The sequence below is a fragment of the Polyodon spathula genome, chromosome 11, assembly GCF_017654505.1.
Source record: "Polyodon spathula isolate WHYD16114869_AA chromosome 11, ASM1765450v1, whole genome shotgun sequence".
Taxonomy (NCBI): domain Eukaryota; kingdom Metazoa; phylum Chordata; class Actinopteri; order Acipenseriformes; family Polyodontidae; genus Polyodon; species Polyodon spathula.
The window spans coordinates 18,550,592-18,567,682 of NC_054544.1; the positions used below are offsets into that span (position 1 = coordinate 18,550,592).

Genomic DNA, 17,091 nt, shown 5'->3' on the forward strand with positions numbered 1-17,091 from the left:
GGTATATTCTGACCATTCTACAATAATTTAATTTTCTAAAACACAACTGAAACACAAGCCATAATACTATCAATAGGGATTACCCTACTGATTTTCTATTCAAGGAAGCAGGGGTGAAAATTTGTTCTCTAGATAGAATAACTTAACTTTTGAGATTGTTCCTTGGAAGGTTCCACGTCTTTTGTGTAGTCTTGGATATGGAAGCACTGTCACCTTCTATCAAAGTCTTTCAGACTCTGTTGACTAAAACTGACTGCAACAGGCTTTTTATACAATACCAGTCAAAAGGTTGAGTACACCTGCTTGAAACCAGGTTTTTCATGATTATCTATGCTTTTAACTGTATAAACTTGTCTATAGACACTTAATATTTCATTATATGACACATGTACTTATATAAGCTGATAATCATAAGTGAATTGCATTAAAAAATTACATTTTTAAATGAAAATATAAATCTTGTCAATTTCAATGAAATGGTCACCCAAAGCAAGGGGATTTTAGTCTGAAGCCCAAGTCAGTTAAAAGTCTGAAATGTGTACAACACGGTGTTAGAACACTGGCCTAAGTATAAAAGTGTCTTTGTTAGATGTTCTCTGAGATAACTAGCATGTTACCTAATTCACCTTTTGTCACCACTTATTGTTAAAAGGTGAGGGTCCATGATTACTATAAATATAGGTAGCATAGGCACAAGTTTGTCATTCCTGAATGTAAGAGAGCAGAAAATGGCAAAATACACTCAGTTAAGCAAAGAAAAAAAAGAGAGTCTGTAATTACTTTAAGAAATGAAGGTCAATCTTTAAGACAAATCGCAAGAACTTTGCAAGTGTCTGTAACTGCTGTGTGTAAGACCATCAAACGATTTGAAGAAACTGGCACTCATGAGGACCGAACAGGGTCAGCCAGGCCAAGGTTGACCTCACAATCTGAGAACAAGTTAGTTCGAGTCACAAGTCTGTGAAATCAGCGATTAACTGCCCCTGAAATAGAAGCCAGCTAAATTCTACTAGAAGTACGATGTTTCAACATCAACTGTTCAGAGGAGATTGCGTGAAGCTGGCCTAACTGGAAGAATTGCTGCAAAGAAACCATTGTTAAGAGTGCAGAATAAGAGGAAGAGACTTGCCTGGGCCAAAAAACACAGAAACTGGATGTTTGAGGAGTGGAAGTCGGTCTTCTGGACGAATGAGTCAAAATTTGAAACATTTGGGTCCAACCGCTGAGTATTTGTAAGACGCAGAGAGCGTGAGCGCATGAGTTCTGCATGTGTGGTTCCCACTGTCAAGCATGGAGGAGGCAGTGTCATGGTCTGGGGTTGCTTTGCTGGTGACAGTAGGTGATCTTTGCCAAGTCCATGGCAAGCTCAACCAGCATGGCTATCATAGCATACTTCAGAGGCATGCCATTCCATCAGGATTACAGCTAGTTGGGCAGTCCTTCTTCTTCAGCAAGATAATGACCCGAAACACACCTCAAAGTTGTGCAAGAACTATCTGGCAAAGAAGGAAAGTGAAGGACAACTCAATCTAATGACCTGGCCTGCCCAGTCTCCAGACCTCAATCTCATAGAACTTGTATGGGACGAACTGGACAGAAGAATCAAAGCAAAGCTACCCACAAGTGCCCTACATCTCTGGGAATTGCTGCAGAAGAGCTGGGAAGACATGTCGGGTGATTTCCTGCTGAAACTTGTTAACCGAATGCCTCGTGTTTGTGAGGCTGTTATTAAGGCAAAGGGTGGCTATTTTGAGGAATCCAAGATTTAGAGACAATTTTCCATTTTCTTGAACATTGCTTTGATACTCCTTATGTTTTGTTTTGTATATTGTAACATGTTTTCATTTTCAAGTATTTACAGAAACATATACGACGTAAAACATTGTTAATTATGAAAAAAACCTAGTTTCCAGCAAGTGTACTCAAACTTTTGACTGGTACTGTATAGTTACTTTTCTTTTTTTTTGTTATAGGTTTTTTAATCTACTGGCTCATAATTAAAAAAAAAAAAAAAAAAAAAAAAAAAAAAATAAATAAAAATATATATATATATATATATATATATATATATATATATGTACTTTTTAAAATGTATAAGGTATAGGTAGATTAGCAATCCAGGGATACCAGGTAACAAAGTAATGCAATAAACAGAAGGAATAAGGGCTTTTTATATTGATTTTATATAACACATGATTAATGATGAATCCAAATAAAAAATGGAAATACATGCACTGCATTACTGCATGAATTTGTTTTTCTAAAAAAAATAATAATAAAAAAAAAAAAAAACGTTCCAGCTACATTTTATTTTTTTTAAATTTGACCATCTGGAACCAATAAAGATCAACTTTTTTATTTTTTATAATAGAACAACATGTAAAACTTACTTTACAGTAGTTAATTACACAACTTTGTTAACAATAAATTCTATTAATTTTAACTGTTGCTGGACTTTTGAATATATAATATGTTTTTAAAGACATTTTCAATTTTCTGCCAATCCTACTTGATTTAGTTTCATGTGTGCACTACTCACACTTGTGAGCCTCCCTCCCATCCCTTTGCACTGTGTACTCCTAATACAGAGCTCACAGGAAGACCTTTAAAGCTGCAGACTCATGAAATTCAACTATACAATACAAATAAAAACTTTTTTTTTTTTTTTTTAAATTAGTAAACCTTTATCAGGGCTACAATATTTAATACAAGTTACATTTCATTTGCAAAACTCTGTTTTCCCTATTAACAGGTGATATTCTACAAAACTTTGTTAAAGCAAAAAATCTGAACAATGGGATAAGAAACCCTAGAACACTTACAAACTTCACGGAAAAAAACTGTAATGCAGCAAAATTGTTGAAAGCCATATTTTATTACCTTATGGTGTCTACATTTTATGAAGAAAATTACCAATAACAGTAATATAGTTAACTAAACAGAGAAAATGGCTTTTAAAATGACATTAAGTTGCAATTTAGCTTCAAAATGACCATCTTGTAAGACAACAATGACAATGACATTACTGTCAATGACGTTACAGTAGACTGCCATCCAACTACTGCAGAATTCATCCCGCAGTCAAACTAGAATTGCATATTTACACTGCATACTAACAAGAATGGAAAATGTACACTGCAGACCTGATGTAGATCCATTGCAACCAAGCCAGAGATACAACTATACTGATATTCTGGTGTTGCTCGCATGCAAAATTCCCCATCGGATTTTACTGTAGTTTATCAAAGTTGAGTGAGAAGGAAAATTCATCCCTGCTATCTCCTTGTTCCTTTCCAAAGCCATGCAAGGAAGAGCTCTTGGAGGGGAAGGAGAATTCAAATGCCTCTTCCTCTCCCCCACTCTCCAGCTGATCAAACAGGGAGCCTGCGGACAACAAACGCAGCATTATTTAAACACAGTTCAACTATACAGATCCATTGAGATTAAATGTTTCGTTGTCAGGGATGTCAGTGTTTATCTGGGATTAGAGATGTACTTTTTAAAAACTAGATTAGGGGGAATCTTTACTATACCACTTCTATTTGTTAAGGGCAAGGATTTTAGACTGTTAGACTTTGAAACAGTTAGTTAAACTGCTAAGACAGTGCTGACAATTTTACAGAGTAGTTTTTACATATATACTTCTCATCTTGTAATACTTTAAATAATGCCCCCATTAGAAGTTTGTCAAAATTAATGTTACAATAATGAAGCCAAGAAAGTTTGAAAACGTAACTAGTAGCAGGAAACGCAAAAAAACCCATAACTTTCCAAAAACTTGGTTTACTGTACTTACCAATCTGTTTTTTATTCCCTGAAGTGGAAGTATTCGTTACTTTCTAAAAAAAAAAAACAATATAGTTAGTTAGTTTTACTCTGCATAAAGCTAAGCAATCAAAGAAATACATTTTATATATATATATATATATATGTCTATTACCTTTTCGCTGAAATAAGAGCTGGTGAAACTAAACGGACTATCCTGGAATAAAAAAAGTAAACACATATATTTTAAATCTGTGACTTTTCTCCTAACAGTGACCCAACTCATCTTCTAAATAAAAACATGTTTCTTACCTCCCTATGAGAGGAACCTGTTCCAAACACATCGCACTCAAATACAGCGAAAGCAGGGTCACCTTTTGGAGTTGAATTCATTGAGAACAGGAAGGTTGGGGAATGTGCTTCTTCAGACCTCTGACTAGGACTCCTGTAGTAGACATTTAAACGTGTAATGATATTTTACAATAAATTTTGGATAAGAAGTTTGAAGGTAAGTGATGAGGGAACAGGAAGCAGGGAGATGGTGTAAACATTTGTGTAGGAGTCACTATGAAATACAAGTATATTTACTTCAGTGTGAAGGTTGGGGTGCTCGATAAAACTCTGATACTGGCTGGGGGAGTTGTTGGATAGACCTGCTCTTCCTCCTCATTTCCCTCTTCTTGCATTTGGTCCTGCTCTCTTCCTTCTGTCTCTCTCTCATGGCCTTCATCTTCCTTTCCAGGAAGGTGAGGAAGATCCTCCTGCAGAGGGACACACAATTACTCTATATTTATATATATGTTACTCTTTGAGAAGAATGTTTAGGGGAATTTGTATATATTTTTTAATGCTGTGCATGTTTACACATTTATTTCTGATTCAAACTGGGCTAGAATCACTCAAGATATTAATGACTTTGTAATCTGAAATAATGAAATAATGAAAAAACTGCAGTCTAATGCAGAAAGAAGTGTTGGTCAGTTATGGTACCTGTGTTTCATTCTCCATTGTCTCTTTATTAAGTTGGTCTGGTTGATATATGGGAGCACCATTATCTGTAAAGAAACAAGACTTTAATGCCTGATTTTGAATTTATGAGAGTTTATTGAACAGAGCGGTCATAACAATGGCTGAGTACAAAGTAAAAGCATTATGAAGGCATTGTAAAGTACACAAAAGCATGGTAAAGTATGACCACTCAACAGAGAGGAAACAATAACATTTAACTAGAATATTTTCTTAAAGCTCCAGAGGAAACCTATTTAAAGGGATCAGTGGCAGGACTATAAACAACAGTATCAAGCTTTATTACTTTACTCTGGCTGTTCACGATTGCTTGAATATAAAGTTTCTGATTAATTTCTGTATATGAAGCTGTTTTGCTCTCACTCACCTCTTTCATCTACCTTTCTCCACATCACATTGTTGTTTAACCCCACAAGGGATGGAGGGAAACTGGATTGCATACTGGGGAACATACAACCATGAGCAAGATTAGAAACTAGTGGTCATATAGGGGCTCTATTTAACTGACTGGTAGAAAAGATGAAAAAAAACAGCAACAAAACTGTAAAAATGTTATTCCTTTACACCTCATTGAAATAAAAATAAAAACTGATGTCCATGTACTCTGTTTATAGCATATGTTTGCATTTTCAAAAATACTTTCATTCAGATTAAAATGAAGTGAATTAGCCCCTAAATTCGAAGTCAGACAATATTGCAATATTTTATACCACGAATAAAATGTTATCCTTTTGGTCACATTCAATATCTCAAAACCTACTTCTCCTCCTCTCTCAGTTGTTCTTCGTCCACCTCTTTCTCTTCATTTCCTGGAACCTCTTCACTCACTGCCTTCTTACCCTCTCTGTCCTCAGCCTCAGAGCTCTGAATAATTAACAGGAAAAACAGCTAATTAATATTTTGACATTTCTAAATCTACCCATTCATCCAGAACTTAAAACACACAATCATATCCTCTGAACAGAAGAAAACCTAAGAACACAAACATTTATATGTAAAAAACAGAAGTGTCTAACTTCTATTTCAGGGCTACATCAGATCACACAGTCACTGGATCTGGCCCCAACATCTCTTGTTTGCCTGTCCTCTCAGCTCTACCTGCTGCTGTTTCAGTTTGAGGCTGTTTATGGCAGCCTCCAACACTGAGGTCGTCGGTCTTTGTAAGGCTGCCTCCCTATGAAGTTCAGATGTGCTCTGCTTCAGAGAAGCACTTCACAGGAGGGAAAGGGGGTTAAGAGAAACATAATGCATTAAAGTGAAAATTTAAAAATTTTCAAAAGAACTGTAATGTGCACAATACATACTCTACAATAACAATCATAACATTATGTTGTAACTACATTACATATCAGTATGTTGACACTGTAGTTTTTAGATCAAAAAGTACATATACTCCACATTGTAATTAAGAATCATGGTACAGCAGGGTGTGGTGATATGCTGAACCATCACAACGACTGTAGGCGTTATTGGGCACAACAGCGTAGACATTGTTGTGATATTTCAGCATATCCCGACATCCTGGAGTACCATCATTTGTTTATAAAACTGCATTTATCATTGTAACTCCCTAACATACTAATTAAGCACTAAGGGGTAGGTTTACTAAAGTGTTGCAACTTTTTAGGGCATGCTTTGCGGCACCAGTTTTTGTTTGCGGTTCAAGCATAGATGAACATGCAATTATGGGCTTCCCTGCATAAATTCGCAAAACAAGGGCTGAGATAGTGATGCAGACAGTAGCGACACTTTCAATTCCATCAGTTTGTTTTAAACAGTCGCAACTGTTGCTGGCATTTCCCAGTCCGTTTTTTCTCAGGTGAACAGCCAAACACCTATTTTTCCCTAAAAGCAAGGTGTGCTTACAAGCCTCGAAAACAAATTTTTATACCATTTCTGGTTCCCCAACATGTTGGGAGCAATAGACTGCACACATGTGCCGCAAACCCCTCCAGCTCATTCTGAACATCTGTATAGCAATAGGAAAAACACCTATTCTATTAATGTGCAGGTGGTTTATAATTGTGCACAACTTAGCACTGCAAGACTGACTATATTAAATAAAAACGCACGGTACATATTTGGCTTATAGGCTACTAATAATAATACAAATTAGTGGTATAATGGAAAGTTAGTTGCTGGTCCTTTGAATTCGTATTAAAGAGAATTGACTGTCCTCCTGCAGTATCATAACTAGGGCCCTACCAAATTCACTGTACTTTTTTTGTAAATTTCACGGTCGTAACATTTAAAAAAAAAAAATTCATGGCTTCAGCTATTTAAATCTTAAATTTCACAGTGGTGTAACAAAGTATGAACATGTAGTTAAAAGCGGCAAAATCTAAACATTTAAAAGTGGCAAAATCTAAACATTTAAATCCCTGAAGTTAATAAAAGCATGTGCCTAACAAAGTAAAAACGCTAAAAGAAAATAAATCTGAAATCCAGAGGATCGCTCTATGATTGTTGTGTTTCTTTTATTATTATTTAAAAAAAAAAAAACTGTTTTGGTTTTTTAAACGTCATTGTATGTAACAGTAACTCAAAAAATATTCTGAAATTGACTAATTTTAAAATTTAGGTCTAACTTGACTGACGGTACTACCATTACACTAAACCCGCCCCGGATGCCCGTGTCTACCAATCAGTGAGTAGAGCCCAGTTATTGGCTGTTCAAGTGTCAACCAATAAATCCTGTCCTGTTCATGATGAGCTTTCTTTTTTTAATTGAAACAAGCTAACAATAGTATCAGGAACCTGTAACGGTACATAAAACTGCACTGGACTTAACTACAGGGTAAAAGTACACAAAAGACCAGATTTCACGGGGGAGACAAGATTTCACGGTCCGCGACGCGTTTTTCACAGCCGTGAATTCACAGCCGTGAATTTTAGCCCTAATCATAACTTGTCAATGCGACACAATTACCTATTTTGTGTTGTCTAGGCAGTTAATAATAACAAAACAAAGCTAAAATCATGTAGTTTCAATTTAAAATAATATTTCATTAGCACTGTACACCAGTGTGCACAATGCAGCAGCATAATTTATTTTGCGTTAACATACCGGTAGCCTATACGCTAAAGTAAAAAGAAAGTGCGTTAGGTGTTCATTTGATTTTACTACTGTACTGTATAGGCGTACTGTAGAGATTTATATTTTTGTTAATAATGTAATGTGTAGCCTACCCAAAGCACATTAGTGTTATTTCATGATTTATACATTTAAAATACACTGAGCAATATAAATGTATGTGTGCGATTTGATTGTATTTTTTTAAAATCCAACACCTTCTAATGTCGGACGCACATCCGGTTATGCAAGGGCCTACTGTATGATTATGAAAAGCTTTTTGACCTCCTGGTTACAAGCCTGTTTCTTTACCCACTGGACCACACAGTCTTCTGTGTGTGTGTATATGTGTATACACACACACACACACACACACACAAATAACAGTATTACAACTGGTAAAATGAAGACAGAACAGAATGTATTGTACAGATGATGTTTACATTAACAAAATCAATGATATTGTGATTCTTGCACCCTTGCATGTATAGACATTATCCTTCGGGCACTGTTATCCTTCAAAACGTTATTCTTCAAACCACAACTCAACTCCCGCTATTTATTTGAACAATGTTGCCCGACTCTCGTAACAGAGATCTCACTAAGAAGACACAAAAATATTTCAATTGGTGTATTGTGGCTATTTCATTAAGATATTTTATCTTAGTACATACGACAAAATGTACACTTTGCTAAGTGTCGCAACGAAATGTATGTTTGTGCTGTGACTGGCTCGTCTTAGTTAACCAGTCCCCCAGTATCTTGATAATAATATTCACTGGTGTGTCCTTCCACTGTTTTAATGTTCAGATGAGCAGCGGTGTGTGTTATGTGTCAGGTACTTTATTATTTCACAAATAGTAATAATAACTTAATCCCATGTGCACTTTTAATATATTTAAATTACTGGAGAACATTGGATTGATTGTTAGGAACAATTGCTAAAAATGCGATTGCTATGTTGAACGAGGTCAGTGCCTGTTTGTGTAGGGCGAGAACTTAGCGTCTACTTTTTTTGCTCAGTCATTGCTAGAGTGGGTGAAGGACTGTTTACATTTGGACGGTTTGTTGTCAATGATAACTAAGGACATGGGACCAGGTATTTTTTTCTTAATGGCCAGCTTGCCAGTAGCTGCCTTATTTTTTGTGACCCATTATAGACATTATTTCGTGTTTCAAGACCAGCTTTGGCGAGAATATGAACAGCAGTAGATTGTATTGAATGGTTTGTCATCAATTAACCAATGTCATTTATATCACTATGTAACACAATTTTTGTTCCTGGGTAGTAAGTGTTATTTCCTAATTGCTTATGCCTCAAAAGTATAGAAAATGGCTATTATTCCCCACAAACTTTGCTTTTGTGACCAGGACAGTGATATTTTGAAATGTACCTATTTCCAATGAGAAAACGGTCTTTTTGTTCACATAAAGTCAGAATAAAAAAACATATGAATCCAAATTAACATGTATTTATACTAAAGTAATACAAAAATGACTACAAAAGATTTAGAAGTGAGTAGTTTTTCGGGATTTACGATTATACTGTAAATCACTTTCACGAATCAGCCCCCAAATGTAGTCTCCCATCATGTTCTCGTTATACTGTCCTTGGTAGCGGCGTTCAAAGTCCAGTATATCCTGGTGGAAGCGCTCGCCTTGCTCCTCCGAGTACGCTCCCATGTTCTCCTTGAATTTATCAAGATGAGCATCAAGCATATGGACTTTGAGGGACATCCTACAGCCCATTGTGCCGCAGTTCTTCACCAGAGTCTCAACCAGCTCCACATAGTTTTCGGCCTTGTGATTGCCCAGGAAGCCCCGAACCACTGCGACAAAGCTGTTCCAAGCTGCTTTCTCCTTACTAGTGAGCTTCTTGGGGAATTCATTGCACTCCAGGATCTTCTTTATTTGTGATCCGACGAAGACACCGGCTTTGACCTTTGCCTCAGACAGCTTAGGGAAGAAGTCTTGAAGGTACTTGAATGCTGCCGACTCCTTATCTAGAGCGCTGACAAACTGTTTCATGAGGCCCAATTTGATGTGCAGTGGTGGCATCAGCACCTTCCGGGGGTCCACCAGTGGCTCCCACTTGACGTTGTTCCTCCCCACAGAGAACTCGGTCCGCTGTGGCCAGTCCCACCTGTGGTAGTGCGCCTTGGTGTCCCTGCTGTCCCAAAGTCAAAGATAGCAGGGAAACTTGGTGAAACCGCCTTGGAGATCCATCAGGAATGCCACAATTGCAGCCTCTTGATGCCATCTCAGAAAAAAGCAGATATGTATCCATTTAGGCAGCTGTAACTAAACTGAACTGGTGGGCTTAAGGCTCCTGTATTTATACTACTATTTATATTACTGGAAAGTTCTAGAAAGTTCTAGAAGTTACTCCAAGTTTACTCAGCACTGAAGCTATCTGGAATGTTCTAGAAAATAGGTAAATTTCAAAATATCACTGTCCTGGTCACAAAAGCAAAGTTTGTGGGGAATAATAGCCATTTTCTATACTTTTGAGGCATAAGCAATTAGGAAATAACACTTACTACCCAGGAACCAAAAAAAAAAAAAAAATTGTTACACAGTGTATCCACTTTCTCTAGTGAGTATGTGATGTTGTGGTTAACACTGAGGATGTAAATAAAACACAGGTGGATATTGTGTATATATTTTTATAGTGAAAGTACAGGTTACAGTGGATTCTTATAGTCCTCATGCATCATTTCAGTCTGATATGAAGTGGCACAGTATTTCCATCTCATTAGGCAGTAATAGCTGTGGTAATAATGTGAAAGCTTTCAATGGGTGAAACATGTGATTGACCAATCAGAGATCAGCATCTCTGCTTGTTGTTTTATAAATGCAAACAAAGACCACTAATTCAATTTTAGTTGCACATGAAAATATAAACATACGGTAACTGTATCAAAGAATTGTACTATGCCTGTAGAGACCGCTGTGTATCCTGTCAGTATTTTGAAAGGATACAGCTGTAGCACGTACTCAGTAAGTGATTGTGGAGGGGTGTAGTCTGAAAAGAAACAGGAGACAAATAATAATAATAATAATAATAATAATAATAATACATGGGAATGATCTGGAATATCAGATCACGTCAAATGGTTTGTACACATGAAGTAAAATGGGTATGAGATAAAGATCTGTATTGTTGCTATGTCTAGATGTTAAAACAATGTGGCAGTGGAATGTTTCATTTCTACTGGACACCACGTGAATTGGAACCTTACATAATACTGCAGTGTACCATCTGTAAAGACTGTTTTATAGTTGAAAGTGAGTGGTCTGTATTATTAATATGGTCAAAGGGTAAAACAATCTGGCACTGAAAAGGTTAACATTCACTGGACTCAACCTAGAATACACCTGTGTAGCAACTATAAAGACATTGGAATATATTAAATTGATATAAAAAATGGTGGATTTAAATACCGAAGCTGTTGCTTTGGTGTGGCAATATAAATGAACATTATAAATTGGGGAAAAAAATCAGCTGTAAAATAATTGCTACAAATAAAAAAATAATAAAGAAAATCATACTGAGAACAGGTTATTACCTCTCAGAGTCTGCAAGGCTCTCTCTCGTTGTTCAATCTCATCATCGCAAGTTTCTATCCTCTGTTCGATCTGCTCTCGCTCTGACTGCCTCTGCAAGAGCTGCTGCCCCAGAGGACTCTGAGCATATCGGGCTTGGTGCTGCTGAAGTACCTCAGTGTAGCTTTCAACTCTATCTCTGTACATCTTCCTACACATCAGCACAAACGCACATTTTTCTTTTTAAACAAGTAGTGAAGAATAAATATTTGTAACTAAGCGACATCAGCTTCTATATAAGTATATAAGACTTACTTTTACTGAATTAAGCCCTTAGCATCAACAGTATAAGAAAATATAATCATGGTAGTAAAATCAGTTAAAGATATCTGTCTAAACACTGAACCATAAATAATGTGTTTACTATAATATTATCTTATTTAGGTATTTCTTAAATGATGCAGACATTTGCAAAGCTAGCTCTGTTCATGAGTTTTCATCAAGGTGTTAAATTATTCTGGAAAGATACGTGACCATCACTCATTCCCTCTGGAAAACTGGTGTAAAAATATGCATGCATGTCATTTTTTTTTTTAATTATCCAAGACCATTGTATATTTCAAAATCACAATGTAAAACATCATAAATGTATGCAGTCTTGGACTTAGAGGTGCATGCAAACTGAACCCCACCACCAAAGCACAGGGATTGGTCATGTGTACTTCGTATAGCTTTACTCACATGTCTTGTTCAGTGTCTGCCTGGCATCTTTGCAGTTCAGCCTGTAATGTTTTCTCATATTGACTCAGGAGGGCACCTGTTGCCTTCAGACTTGGGATAAAAATGTCAGACGTTATCATGCAAAATGTACTATATGGCAAATGGTGGTCAAAATTGCAATTTACTATGATTGGAAAATACCACCAAGTCTGAAAAATTCACATTCTGACAGATACGTAGAGGGAAACTTATCCAAATCAGACCTTTTAGGAAATGTTTCTATATATATATATATATATATATATATATATATATATATATATATATATATATATATATAATTCCCCGTCAATAGTCGCTGAGACTCCACCTTCTCTGGTGGCCCTACCTTTTTCTGTTGTCTACGTAGTGCTTAATTAATTTCTGTCTGTGGATCACTTCCTCTTCCAATTTAATAAGCTTGGTCCTCATGTTCTGGACCTGAGCTTTTCTCTCAACTATGCTTGATGAATAAACTAAGATAAATAACATTATAACATTTTACAAAATGTTTAAATAACATTTTACAATATTTCAAAAACAATAACTGTAGAGGAAGTTAACGCTCAAATATTGATAAAGTGAAAAAATATATAATATTTGTGAACAGATATCAGAAATGTCTATTTATTGTTGCAGTTTTACACTGAAATTATGTTGTAAACCTATGCACATAAAGGCCTATTTAACACATAATTAAAACTATAATACAATATAGTTGCTAACCTATGTACTGTACATTTAAGTGCAAATAATGCCTTCTAAGGCAGCATCCTGAAATATGCCCTCAAATTACATGTCTATATTTTTAAAATGCCAGTATCTGATTAGTTACATTAAGAAAAATCTATTTTGATAAAGGATAGCATGGATCCCCCATCTGACCATAAAAATGCTGTGTTACTGTACTGTGCATAATTCTCTGTTAATTACACCAAGCAACATCTAATTTTTAGGTATGACTGTGTGCAGTATCACTTCAAGAAATACTCTTACATGCAGGTTAATGTGCAAATGAGTTAAATAATTGGTTTCCACACAAAAATAAAACAAGAAATACAGACAGGGTTTCAGTCCCTCAGCTTTCACATGGTCACAATTCATGCTATTAAGCTAATACTTACAAAAATACAAATTTCAAACACAGATAGCCACCGGTGCTTCAAATGCTCTCTGTATTCAGTAGTAGTCGGTTTCTGCTCTTTCACTTTTACTGCACATAGGGTACAGGATCTTTAATTTTTGATAAACCCTAAAAAGATACTCACTTTGAATCTTCTGTTTTTCCTCCTCTTTCTGTTGAGCTAACCTATTCACCTGGAATGCTAAAAAAAGAAGTGGTGAGGCCTGATTAAAAAATAATTAATGAACAATTAAATTAAAACAGTTGATTTACCAGGAACAAAGTCAGAAGTTAGGGGGTGTAGACTGGGGGGCAGCTGGCTATGACTGACTAACTTGTAAACTGACTGGAACTTGGAATGTAAGTTGGATACCTTATATGCCTAGGATGAAATTGGAGCAGTGAATAGTTTAAGGAAAAACAGCAATTAATTTTTTTTTTCAGGTATTAAAATATTTTACAATGAACAACATTAATACTATGTATATAGTTTTTTAGGATGCCTTAGAAAAAAAAGTTATAACGGTTATTAAACACACACACAACTGTTTATTAAATAAGAATGAAGGTATGAAGAAAACAGAAATGCAGGACTTACCCAACTGAAGTAAAAGGTTATCCATATTTATCAAACTGTTACAGTCTTCCATCTTTGGATGCGAAGAAAAACAAAACGAATGGATCACAATGAATTCAGCTCACTACACGATAACTATCAATATTTCCAGATAAAATATAAATTGTTTAGATTAAGTAGTACAGTAATTAATACTAACATCGACGTTTAAAACGTAATGCATAGTTGTATACCGTATTTCAATTTGTTACATTATGGAAGTGTAATATACGAGTAATTTTTTTTTTTTTCATTAACGGTACGTTCTACATGGCCCTAATTAGACAGAATATTATGGTACTGAACATTATTTCGGCTAATTAATACAAATTAATGTTTAAATTAACAAAATGAATAGTTTTACATTATCACATTGGTCAGACTGTTTTTCTGTTCAGTTTGCATTATTTTATAAATTTAAAAATACGCTTAAAGCATGATTATCTACATATCAGTAATGCCTGTTCTGGCTCCGTTGCGCAGTTAAAGTCATGACAGCTTTTCGTTATACGGTATATCTATGTCTTATTTTTTCAACGAAACTATAGAAACATTCATACATTGCAACATTACTCAAATAAGTAGCCGCTGATAAATATTAAATCAAACATTTATTACCGAAGTAATTCAATTTTAGCACTCTCAGCACCACACCCTTAAAATCACAAACCTTAAAATCAAAGTGTCCGTTACGTGCTCGTGGCCAGCTAGCCTCGCCCTCGTGCTCGAATTCCAGTATATATTTGCATTACATTACTTTTGCATTCACTCAAGCTTTACCGTAGGTTGCTTCAATATGGAGGACATTTTATGCCAAAATAAAAAAGTAAATAAATAAATGTCAAAATAAATAAATATATAGACATGTATTTATGTATTTGTTTACTTATTTATGTACTTATTTATCTATGTATCTATTTATTTATTCATTTTTCACTTTGCCATAAAATACCCCCACAGCTTGTTTGTTTCCATATCTACTTCCTCAGTGTGACTTGTCGCTGCTGCTGTAGATCATCTATCATTGCGGTTCAGGATCGACCGACTCATGTTTATACCATGCATTTTTTGATATCAACAATTCCGGCCGGATGTTCATTAGTATGCATTTTTTATGTCAAAAATAGAATTTCTGATATCAACAATTCGAATTTTTGAAATGAACAATTATATTTCTGATATCAACAATTATATTTTTATATCAATAGAATTGTTGATATCAAAGATATAATTACTAAATAGAACTGTTGATATCACAAATAGAATTCTTGATGTCAGAAATTGTGAATAATTATTATTTAGTCCAATAAAAGGTATCACATCTCCTTCTCTTTATCTGAGTCACCCTCTTTTCAAAAGCACATTCTCTCCCTCTCTCCACTCGAGATGCTGACTCTGCCCGCTTGTCACCCGTTGGCTCCTCGATCTCATGTCTGTCGGTGACGTCACTCGCAAACACACTCACGCAGGCAGGCAGGCAGTGAAAGATATCGCTATGTAACACAATTTTTGTTCCTGGGTAGTAAGTGTTATTTCCTAATTGCTTATGCCTCAAAAGTATATAAAATGGATATTATTCGCCACAAACTTTGCTTTTGTGACCAGGACAGGTAAATTTAAAAATATCACTATTTCCAATGAGAAAACGGGCGAATTTGTGTCTTTTCGTTCACATAAAGTCAGAAAAAAACAACATATGAATCCAAATTAACATGTATTTATACTAAAATAATACAAAAATGACTACAAATATTTAGAAATGAGTAGTTTTTCGAGATTTACGATTATACTGTTACAGCGGCTTCACATTACATTTCCACAAAGCGCTATACAGGAGAAAAAAACTAAATAAAAAGAATACATAATCTTAAATTCTTAAAAAGTAACACAAGAAATTAATAAAAAATACATTTGTTTAAATACATTAATAAAGAGCAGTAAAAACATAGGCTAAATATAACAACAACAACATAGGTAACGTTATTTTTCTTCTATCAGCAAATGTAAAATATTGTCTTATATAACGTTATATAGCAGTATGCATATATGTGTGTGTGTGTGTGTGTGTGTGGCAGGCTGGCGAGTGGATAGAGGCCCAGAGACAGACTGCAGTTCAAAAAAATAACTATTTTATTATAAATAAACACAAAATGAAAGGGCACAAGGGCCAAAACAAAGCAATTTAAACACAAAAAAGATAAAAAGCAAAACTTACAAAAATAACAGTTTCCAGGCTGGGCAATGCCTTCACTGGATTCAAACTTTATAAACAACCCAAAAAAAAAACCAACCTGCTTCCTCAGCTCCCTCTCCCCAAATGAGAAGCAGAGGCCTCCTTTTATATCAGGTGGCTGGGCGCTGATTGATCGTTAATCAACCTAATCAACTAATCAACCCCAGCCACCTGAACATAATAAACCCAGGCAGGTAGAGGAAGTTAACCCCATCCCTGCCAATTTAAAAAGGGCAGAGCTTTGCTCTGCCACACACCTCCCCCCATGTACAACGTACACCGGCCGCAATCGGCCAACTCCCCCCTTCCCCCCACCCCCCCGTCCCCCCAAGAGTCCAATTATGTCCCTTGGGTGGGCTGTTATGGTGGGTGGTGGTGGGCGGGGTTGATGTCGGAGCCCCCAAGCCTTCTTTGGTTGAGGGGGCCCCGAATCTCCAAGGTAGCACGGCGACGGCGGCCCGGCTCCCTCTGGTGGCGGAGGCGGCGACTGCGGCCCGGCTCCCTCTGGTGGCGGAGGCGGCGACTGCGGCCCGGCTCCCTCTGGTGGCGGAGGCGGCGACGGCGGCCCGGCTCCCTCTGGTGGCGGAGGCGGCGACTGCGGCCCGGCTCCCTCTGGTGGCGGAGGCGGCGACGGCGGCCCGGCTCCCTCTGGTGGCGGAGGCGGCGACTGCGGCCCGGCTCCCTCTGGTGGCGGAGGCGGCGACGGCGGCCCGGCTCCCTCTGGTGGCGGAGGCGGCGGCGGCGGCCCGGCTCCCTCTGGTGGCTGGAGGCGGCGGCGGCGGCCCGGCTCCCTCTGGTGGCGGAGGCGGCGACGGCGGCCCGGCTCCTCTCTGGCTCTGGCGGAGGCGGCGACTGCTCCTCCCTCTCGGGCTCTGGGGGCGACGGCGATCCTCCTCCCTCTCGGGCTCTGGGAGCGACGGCGGCTCCTCACCCCTCTCTGGCTCTGGGAG

The 17,091-nt window shown here is 37.1% G+C and overlaps 1 protein-coding gene across 3 annotated transcripts; it reads right to left on the reverse strand.

Moving 5' to 3' along the window:
- Positions 1 to 2,351: 2,351 nt before the first annotated feature.
- Positions 2,352 to 14,736, reverse strand: LOC121323594 (trichohyalin). 3 transcript variants are annotated; one of them, XM_041264737.1, is made up of 16 exons: positions 14,579 to 14,736; positions 13,891 to 13,942; positions 13,438 to 13,494; positions 12,519 to 12,645; positions 12,152 to 12,241; positions 11,434 to 11,621; positions 10,847 to 10,889; positions 5,890 to 6,001; positions 5,552 to 5,655; positions 5,159 to 5,232; positions 4,756 to 4,820; positions 4,354 to 4,526; positions 4,078 to 4,210; positions 3,941 to 3,982; positions 3,797 to 3,839; positions 2,352 to 3,384 (listed from the first exon to the last, which is right to left on the reverse strand). In XM_041264737.1, the coding sequence occupies exons 2-16, from the start codon at positions 13,940 to 13,942 to the stop codon at positions 3,230 to 3,232; spliced, it is 1,458 nt and encodes a 485-aa protein (XP_041120671.1). In that variant the 5' UTR covers positions 14,579 to 14,736; the 3' UTR covers positions 2,352 to 3,229. The 3 variants fall into 3 exon arrangements, with proteins under 3 accessions (XP_041120671.1, XP_041120672.1, XP_041120673.1); XM_041264738.1 differs by having other exon boundaries at positions 14,527 to 14,597; XM_041264739.1 differs by lacking the exon at positions 12,519 to 12,645 and having other exon boundaries at positions 2,355 to 3,384; positions 14,579 to 14,732.
- Between the last annotated feature and the right edge of the window lie 2,355 nt (positions 14,737 to 17,091).

Excerpts from the sequence above, each read along its gene's own strand:
- LOC121323594 (XM_041264737.1), bottom strand. The coding sequence starts at position 13,942 with ATGGAAGACTGTAACAGTTTGATAAATATGGATAACCTTTTACTTCAG. Across the intron at positions 4,821-5,158 it reads GAGAAAGGTAGATGAAAGAG|ATAATGGTGCTCCCATATAT; the intron begins GTGAGTGAGAGC and ends GTTTCTTTACAG. Across the intron at positions 3,983-4,077 it reads CAGGTTCCTCTCATAGGGAG|GATAGTCCGTTTAGTTTCAC; the intron begins GTAAGAAACATG and ends TTTTTATTCCAG.